The 10,308-nt window shown below is 39.3% G+C and overlaps 1 protein-coding gene across 2 annotated transcripts in view; it reads left to right on the forward strand.

Moving 5' to 3' along the window:
- The window catches only part of TMEM272 (transmembrane protein 272), a 359,857-nt gene extending 351,224 nt beyond the window's left edge, over nt 1-8,633 (forward strand). For both annotated transcript variants that reach the window (XM_044071675.1, XM_044071674.1), the window contains one exon: nt 7,010-8,633. In XM_044071675.1, coding sequence (XP_043927610.1) covers nt 7,010-7,372 — 363 coding nt within the window. In that variant the 3' untranslated portion in view covers nt 7,373-8,633. The remainder of the gene's footprint in view (nt 1-7,009) is intronic.
- Nucleotides 8,634-10,308: the final 1,675 nt, after the last annotated feature.

Below are 10,308 nucleotides of genomic sequence, written 5' to 3' on the forward strand. Positions count from 1 at the left end.
TCTTCACTTTTTCCCTTAGAACTGATCTAGTTCTCATAATAAACATCCTATTCCTACTCTAAAGCCTGGCACTTGCTCACTAAAGCAATTATATAAGTCAGCACTAAAAAATTAAAAGCACTACACCCTCACAAACTCCCCTTGAGTAACTTGTTCCCCATTGGCCCTTTTTTCAATTATAAAGGAATTCCCAATACTATTCTAGCATGTCCAAAGGTCAGTTGTCAATCTCCTCTCCGGTCCAGCTGGTGAATCTGGGAATCTTGAGGCAATGTTACAACTGCCTCATGTACACAGACAACCCTCTCCTCCTCCCAACAAATTCCAACACATGTGAGAGATGCAACCATATAGCCAAACTGGAGGCTAAGCTCTCTCAACTCAGTACTGGCGTAACCAGTCAGGAGGAGAAGTAAACCACACTCACTACAATTCCAGTCTCACATAGACCTACCATGACAGCAAACGAAACACATAAACACACAAAAACATACTCAGAGGCTCTAAATAAAAATCTGCCTAAGCAGCAGAGACCTCCAAAGCAGACACCCAAGCAACCGCTACCCCAAAACAAAACACGTGCAACACATAGCTTACAAAGCCAGTGTGCCAAACAGTCACAGCCCTTAAGGCTAAACAACACACCTGATACACTTGTAATAGATGACTCTATTGTCAGGCACACTGACGTTCCGCTCACCAGGCTGAACAAGGAGAAGGTCATGGTGAGCTGCCTGTCGGGCGTTAGGATCCGCCACATAACAAAAGCACTCAGGTCACTCCAAGGCAAGTACAAATATGACTCAATCATTGTCCATGCTGGTGTGAATGACCTGAGATGTACCTCCCTGGACTACATGAAGAGAGACATAGAGGAACTCTCTGAGCATGTAGCCCAGGCCGGTATGACCCTGACCTTGAGTAGCATCTTACCCTCACCAAGAATGACGCCACAATATGAAGACATTATGATCAATTTCAACAATTGGCTTAAGTATTGGTGTCATTCAAAGGGGATCCAATGCCTGTCAGCCTGGGCTGACATGCTCGACAAGCTACGATGCTTCGCTAGGGACGGCTTGCACCTGTCACCCCTGGGCTTTTGGATATTGGCAAAGGCTCTTGCCACCCCCATAGTGCCTTTTTTAGGCAAGGCTCAAAAGACAAACCCACCTCCATAGGTATCACAAGGGATAAGAAACTAAGAGTAATGCTACTCAACGCCAGAAGTCTAAACCTCAAGATGCACGCACTCAAAACTCTCCTTAGCATGGAGAACATCTATATCTGTGCAGTAACAGAAACCTGGTTCAAGGCCCCTGAGAGCACCCCAGCACTACCAGGTTATACCTCATACCATGCTTTTCGGCCCCAAAACTTGGACCGAACCACAAAAGGAGGGGGAGTATCAATATTCGTCAAAGATACCCACACCTCCAGGTTGGTGGCACAGCACGAAGTATCAGAGACTATCCATGTGCAACTAACAGTGGGTAAAACTGCCTTCCAGTTTATAGCCTGCTACAGACCACCCTCCCAAACCCAGGAACCCCACTCGGCCTTCCTGAGAACACTGAAAAATATGAAGGTCTCTCCAAACACCATTATATTGGGCGACTTCAACTACCCAAACATAGACTGGGAGCATTACTCTAGCTCCAACACCCTAGCCCAAAGGTTCCTAGAATTTATAAACTCAAATGCTATGAAACAACTTGTTACCACTCCCACAAGAGGGGAAAACATACTGGACCTGATCATCACCAACATGGGGGCTCTATGCTCCAGACCAGAAGTGTATCCCTCACTGGTAAGATCAGACCATAAACTAATTTCACTGGATATTCACATCCCGACCCCACCCCCTGCCCAGAAAACCACAGTGAAAAACTTCTCTAAAGCAAATTTCACACTACTCAAAACCGAGGTGGAATCCTTCAAAGCCCCCAGGCCTGTGGAAAATACGGCCCAGACTGCAGAATCCTTTATAAACGCATTCTATGAACACTTTCAGGAATGCATGTATCATGCAATTCCAAATAAAACCAAGACCCAATCCTCCAAAGGCAGGCGTCCTGTCTGGTGGACCCCAGCCATAAACAAACTATGCAATAGAAGGAAGAAGCTACTACAAATCCCAAAAAGGGAAGGCATCTCTGATCAGTATTAGCAAAAAACTACGGGCACTCATAAAATCATCTAAGGCCAGCTTCGAGAGAAAAATTGCACAGGACACTAAGGATAATCACAAGGCTTTCTTTAGTTATGTTAGGAACCTGAGTGGGAATTCCCAGATATGCTCAGAATTAGTCCGAAATGACAAAAAATACACTGAACCCACAGACATTGCCAAGATCCTAGCTGACAGGTTCAGTGCAAACTCCCCCCCCCCACCAAAAGGGCAAATATCTATCCCAGCAGAGTGCTGCCCCCCTGACATCTCAGATGCTCAGGTAAGAGCCGCCCTCTCCAAAGCAAAAAACACAGCATCAATGGGACCAGACGGTGTCCCGGGCTGCGTCCTACATGAACTCCAAGAAGAGCTAAACCCAAACATAAAACTACTGTTCAATCTCAGCCTTACTACAGGATATGTACCCAAAGAGTGGCGTACAGCAACAATGGTCCCTCTCCACAAAGGTGGTGCCTCAACGGATCCTGGAAACTATCGCCCCATAAGCCTGACTACCTTGGTCTGCAAAGCTATGGAAAGGATCATCATGGACCTCATAAATAAAGATATTGGGGACCTACAGACACTGGATCCTACCCAGTTTGGCTTTGTTAAGGGTAGATCCTGCCTCTTAAACCTGGTTGATTTCTTTGAAACAGTCACCAAGGCCATTGACGAGGGGAAGGTGGTCCACACAGCCTACCTGGACCACACCAAAGCCTTCGATACAATACCCCACTCGTGCATTATAGATAAGCTCACCAGCTTAAATATAAACCCCTATGTCACTAGATGGGTTGCAAACTGGCTCAAGGACAGAACCCACATGGTTAGAATTGCTGGAGCCATGTCAGACTCCAAACCAGTTACAAGTGGCGTCCCACAAGGCTCAGTCCTGGGACCTCTCTTGTTCGGTATATATTTCTCAGAGGTACAAGCCAACATGGAAGGACTGTGGCTGACCAAGTTCGCAGATGACTGCAAACTAGGCGCCATAATCGACTCTCCAGCCAACACAAGCATCCTACTAAAGGACCTCATAGAAACAGACAACTAGTGTCAGAGCCATGGCCTCAAGCTAAACGCCAAAAAGTGTATAGTCATCCCCTTTGGCAAAAACAAAGGGCCCACAAATTACCACATAGGTGGTAATCCATTAAGTAAGGAAGAAGTAATTAGGGACCTGGAGACCCAAGTTGATGGCAATCTCCCATTTGAAAACCACGTGGCCAAAGTGGTTAGAAAAACATTTTATATAGCCCACCTAATCATGAAGGGATTCACATCTAGATCAGGGGAGGTCATCGTGCCTCTTTACTCATCCCTCATCAGGCCCATAATTGAGTACAATGCCCCTTTTGGGATGTACCTTACCAGACACCTGCAGCAGCTGGAAAGACCCCAAAAGTACCTCACCAAGAGGATCAAAGGGCTCAAACAGATGCTATATGCTGCCTGGTTAAAGAAACTCCAGCTCTACTCAGTGGCATACCGCCTGCTCAGAGGCAATCTGTGCCTGACGTATAAAGCCATGTCCAACCCAGAATTAATGGACATGCTGCACCTCAGAAAATGCAAATCCCATCGAGCTACACGCTCGAGAGACTTGAACCTCAGCACTGAAATAAATAGGACATGCTGGAGGGACAGATTCATAACCCAGAGGCTCCCTTCACTCTGGAATAAAATCCCAGTCCAGGTTAGGCAGAGTCCCTCATTGACTCTCTTCAAGAGGAATCTTGATGAGTGGATGGGAGATCGTAGGTTTACCCTGGGTATCACTTCTGTGTCACTGTTAGACAGAGGCACAGTATACTAACCTCAAAAAAGGGCATAGCAAAATTCATTAAAAATGGGTGGCGAAAGCCAAACACACTCTGGCTAGGCTTATAAATGCCCTAGGGCAGATAGCCTAGTATGAACCTATGAACCTATGAACCTCTATATATATATATATATATATATATATATATATATATATATATATATATATATATAAAACTGTGAGACTGCTGTGATGCAGAAGTGACCCATTTCAACCACTGTTTTGACCAAAGACAAATACAGGCCAAGACATTCAGTGATGCAGTCATTTATGAAGTTAAAAATATGATACAAAATTAGCACCAGCACATACTGATTCAACATCCAGAAAGAGTCAAAATGAACAGCAGTATAAGCATACACTAAAAAAAGAAAGAATATTTAAGAGTAGCAAAAAAATGTTAAATTGCTGCATGAGATATCAGGAATGCTGTTTAAGGAAATCAAATATAACAGCAGATTAACTGCAATATGTGTTTCCAGTGTTTAAATGGATATTAAGTGATGTCATGGGTAATCCCTAAATAAACATCTACAAAATAATTGTAAGAAAGTCTGACAATGACGATAACCTAAATATAAACCTGAGGTGCTACGGACATAACTTTGTGGCTCATAGATTCCAGGTGCTTATATAGAAAGAGGACTAGATCACTGAGCCCATGTATCACTTGTATCACAGCAAATGATAAACAGGAAAAGAATAACACACCTTCATATGATGGAAATTCCAGTACATAAAGTCCATATTCTTTCACAGAAAATGTGTGTGTCGGGGGGTGTGCATAAAATTCATATTTAGAGAAGCTGGTACCTGACAAATGAAGGATTCACCTTACAGGAGTATAGAGAAAGCATCTGCAGGTTACTCTTTCTTTATGTAAGGTAGTAGCTTTTTTCATTAAAAATTCTTATGTCATTGCAATCTCTAGTTTGGAAAAAACATTGTCACTAGCCATAGTTAGTTTGTTCCAGGTCTATGAATATTCTACCAAGCAAGAGTTTTTTTAACAAAATGAACTAAATTTGAAATTTGAATGTGTAACTATGCCACAAGATTAATACTGCAATAATCTCCATGTGGTCAATTGGTCATGCCAATTTACCTCTGGCTGGGGCAGTTTACCTATGACAGCAAAGCCTGAGAGGGTAAAAGCACTATGAGTGGGTAAATTTGTATGCCCCATAAAATTTGCAGTGATTATTGCTATTATACAAGGCATTGTTACAAAAAAGTGCTCCTTACCTTTCTAAACATATCTGTTGGCTGTATAGCACCACTTCTTTCTGCATGTGTTCTGTTCTGCTGAAATAACTCAGGAAGGTGATGTCTGTAATGAAGTGCACCCTTGTATGTACATAAACATAGTACATTGCTTTAGTTCTTTTAAGCCATAGATAGTAAGCCACTGAGGTACTGCGAAATTTAGTATTCATTAACTTTTTTGTAATATTTGTTTTACTGCAAGAAGTCCTTCATCTTCAACTAACTCTGTAAGGAAATTTTCCATAAAGATTTGGAGGTAAAGTCCTTTTTTTCTACTTTTTGGCTTAAAACATGACACTAGACTAGTGATGGTGGCAAGTTTAAATTTAGTATTCATTAACTTTTTTGTAATATTTGTTTTACTGCAAGAAGTCCTTCATCTTCAACTAACTCTGTAAGGAAATTTTCCATAAAGATTTGGAGGTAAAGTCCTTTTTTTCTACTTTTTGGCTTAAAACATGACACTAGACTAGTGATGGTGGCAAGTTTAACTGTGGTAATTAGTTTGGCTAAGCACATAGCTTTAGAAAAAATGATTGCAGTTTTAACACCACCACAAAAACTCCATTTTGATGATCAAATTGCCCACTTGCAGAGTTATTTTCAGAAACACTCTATAATTCTGCATAACCTCAGGTTCATTTGTGTGAGACAACTGTAAAAGTTCTGGCCAACTAGAATAAGTACTGCCAGCATTTCAACTCTGAAATAACTTTTCAAAAAATACTTCAATTATAAAATAAACCAAAACTTTTAAAATCAAATTCTCACACTCCACTCACACTTTGAATCTCTTTCTTTTTCCTCATAGTGTGAGTAATGAAACATGCATTTGTGAATGTTCCCTACTTACATGACTATGAAACCAAAACCACAAAAATAACATTCAACATTGTTAGCATGGTATAATAACTATATACCACCTACCAGTGTGAGAGTTATGGCATAGGATTTATTCTTCCATGGCCTGAGCATGTAAACCCTCACATTTCACCCTCAGGATCAAACCTGACCATTCAAAAGTAAATGCCACCAAAACTCCCACTCATGCAGGTATTATAGCATAGCACACTACACGTTATTTCTTAGTAAGTAAATGCCATGTAAAGATATAACAAGTCTGTGAGCTAGAAACGGATGTTGGTCTAATATATGTAATGTAAAGGTATACTAAAAAATGATGAGTCAGATCATTCTTTTAGTTGGGATAATCTGCCCTGTTTAGGGTTGAAGACTGATGTCTTGTGTTGGAAGCTGGTAAGATGAATCTTAAGTTTGTTTTTTTTTTGTTTTTTTTTTATGCTACTTGCAAATCATATAGTTTTTTAGACCAGGCATTAGCTATCAGAGGAAGATCATATTCCAGAATGGTTATCAATATACTTTCCCATTAGTTACTCTAGCTTCTGGAAAAAGGAATGTGAAGATACTCCACACCAACAAAGCATGGGATTAATTTTAAATTTCACCTTTTACATTTGAAATTCCTTGGAAACAGTGGAGTCTAGCTAAACTTCTGTTTAAAAACTGAGACACTATTTTCTCCAAAGGGTTACTAACTTTCCAATAAAAGAGGAATATATAAAGTGAATTTTAGATGTAAAGTACGAGAGAATTCTGATCCAGGATATAGTGTTTGAACTGCACTTACCTTAATCCTATGACTTTATACTTATTACACTGTTGTTAGTTATGGTTTCTCCTATGTATAACTCTCTCTTTACTGTTTCTGCTTTTTCATGTAGATTATTCTTTTACTGTATGACTCAGCAAGAATGAGACAGCTGCTCTCCAAGTCAGTAATGATTCACGATGATGACGACGATGAGTATCCATGGCGACAGAATGCTCACAAGTATTACATCCATGTGGTTGTCAGCCTTTTCCTCTTCATCTGGTTTGTGTTGGGAAACTACTGGGTGTTTTCCATCTACATGCCTAACTTTATCCCGCCTTTCCACCAGCCTCAGGATTTCTGCAACAAAACGGTGTACCTTTTTGCTGTTGGTGTGCTGCTCCTTAGTCACACGGTCCTGGCGCTGCTCCTGTTCTGCACCTGCTGTGTGTATTGCTGCTCCAGGAAAAGATATTTTACTGACGATGACTAAGGACTTTATAAAGAAGACATATACTCAACGAGAAGATTACTCAAAGCTTTTAATATCATGAGCAACGCAGGACTTAACTTACATCATTTCTACTGTTTTGCTGTCTAAATATTTTTAATAATTTTAGGAATAATTTAAAGACCTAGTTTCAAAGGTATATAAAATGAGCAGACAGCAGGAACAAGAAAGCTGACTTTCTGGGAGATTTCTTTGTTAACAAGGGAAACATCAAAGAAGGCTCAACAGCCTTTCCTGCATTTAATACCCAAACACAAGTTTCATAGTGCATGGTCAAAGAAACGCAAACTTTTATAGTGAAGTATTAAGGGCTTGTTTTATGGTATCAAAGCACCATTTACTTGTACCTGACTTACTGACCACAAGTCTGTCACCCCATCCGGCCATTTCATATTATTAAAAAAAAATTAACTGAAAGCCATTTTAGCAAAGGGGCTATACTCCTCTGTACCTCTAAACTAGGGGCTCTTCCCCTGCATGCCTGATCTCTGATTAAACTATCTCTGTGGCCAAATCAGTTCAGAGAAAAAGGAAATAAATTCATTCCCTTTTCTATGGGATGGTGCAGCCTTTGTGCGGCAGAGCCCCCACATGGTAAGTTATAGTGGGCACAGCCACTTTGTGGAAAGCATGTTCTGTTTTGCTGCATTTATTTATGTCTATCACAATGACCTATTATGTGGTGGTAACCTTGTCTTCAGTCATTTGGGTGTGTTAATTATCTCACTGGTAAAATCAAAAAGACCCATAATTAAAATATATACAGTTTTTTATAAGATGTGGCTAAACATATCCTACAGTCATATAAAATCTCCCTCCAAAATATATTATTTTTAGGTAAAAGAAGCAAACTTAAGCCAACACTGACCCCTAATAATTGATTTTTTCACCAACATGTCCCTGCTGCTACGTTTGGAAACCATGTTTGGTATGCTGCTACGGTAACGTACTTAGTGACTGGGGTTTGCAGAAAACATAGATAAATCTATTATGCATGTTCTTTTGTAAGTACCAACTTATAATAATTAATTGCAGCACTGCCGGATTTTTAATAATGTTAGAGTTTGGTTTAGGTTACTTTTCCATTGTTTTATTTCTGTGTAGCTTTTGAAGAAACAAAGCTTTCCAGGTAATGTAGTTAAGGCAATCTGTATATCATTTTCTTAGTCATTGTTATGCTGTATTCTGCAATGATGACAGAACATTTCATTTTTATTCAATACACTTTAAATTATCCACCTAACCAGCATTGCTGTGTCTCTACTGTAGCTGAGTATGTCTATTTTAAATACAAGTTACAGATGAAGATGAGAGAATATCCAACCATGTACTACATTATAGTACTATATACCATTCTACATACAACTTATAGATGAAAATATCTATGTACTATATTACAGAACTATATACCATTCTAAATACAAGTTATAGACGAGAATATCTAACTGTGTACTATATTATAGTTTTATATACCATTCTAAATACAAGTTATAGATGAGAATATCTAACTTTGTACTATATTATAGTACTATACACCATTCTAAATACAAGTTATAGATGAGAATATCTAACTGTGTACTATATTATAGTACTATATACCATTCTAAATACAAGTTATAGATGAGAATATTGTTTGCTTAGATATCTCTTGTATATATATATATATATATATAGAGAGAGAGAGAGACAGAGAACAGTATATATTTTTGCCTTTATAATTTGCACTTTCCTCACATCTATGTTGAAACTTTTTCCCCACCCCACCCTCATTTCCTGCCTTGTCTTCAGCTATATAATTGAGCTAGTGTTGTGTGTCCTGTTAATTAACAATCTGCATTCAAACTGGAACCTTAGTTTGAGAGACAGCCTTACAGAACTATCTGCAAATATATAGAGCTGAGTATACTTTTCTGTATTATTCTGTATTATAGAGCTAAATTGTTTGCTTAGATATCTGTTGTATATATATATATATATATATATATATATATATATATATAGAGAGAGAGAGAGAGAGAGAACAGTATATATTTTTTGGCTTTATAATTTGCACATTCCTCACATCTGTGTTGAAACTGTTTTTCCCCACCACTCCTCCCAGTTCTTGGTTGTAGTTTAAATTTGGTGGCTTTTACAGTGCCCGCCCCACTGTAGATTTGATCTAAGACACTCCCCCAGGCACATCTCTTTACCGCATTCTACCTAATTAACCCTTTCTGCACTTGCTTTTAGTCCTTTTTAATTTAATTACATTTTTTCAAACTGTGTGTGGACTAATATTGCTACATATTCAAGTGTGCCAGCTTGCACTGCATGAGAATTGTATTTACTACTGCTTTTGCTACTTTTCTGAAAAAAAAAAAATTCATCTGCTTTTACTGTACTTGTGTTTCTTCCTACTTTATTTTGCTTTTGCGTCACCTTAAAAGTACTCAATTGTATTTATTACTGCTTGGTGTAACTCATTCTAAGCCTTTTAGTTTCAACACTTGGGCTTCAGACCAGTTGTTTTACATTGAGAGGGTTTGTGGTCTGCACTGTAGTGGCAGAACAGGTGGCTTACATCCTTCTAAGTTGGGAACTGCTGATTGAGGGCTCAGTGTCTGTTATTCTAAAAGTGTATTAATTCTGGTTTAAGCACTTGGGCTTTCAGGCCAGTTATTTTACATTAAGAGGGTTCGTGGTCTGCACTCTTGTGGGAGGAGAGGCTGGACTCTGCCCTTCTGAACTGGGAATTTCTGGTTAAAGGCTTATAGTGCATGTATATCTGAACTGCTTCTTACTGAAATTGGTACACCTTGTTTGCTGTAGCATAGACTAGATCCAGGCCTGCTGAATCTAGCTTTGTTTGTATAACTTGAGCACTAATCCAGGCATTCTTTAAAGTATTCAATTGTATTTATTACTGCTTGGTAGTA

The sequence above is a fragment of the Protopterus annectens genome, chromosome 5.part0, assembly GCF_019279795.1.
Source record: "Protopterus annectens isolate FY-2018-M chromosome 5.part0, PAN1.0, whole genome shotgun sequence".
NCBI classification, from domain to species: domain Eukaryota; kingdom Metazoa; phylum Chordata; order Ceratodontiformes; family Protopteridae; genus Protopterus; species Protopterus annectens.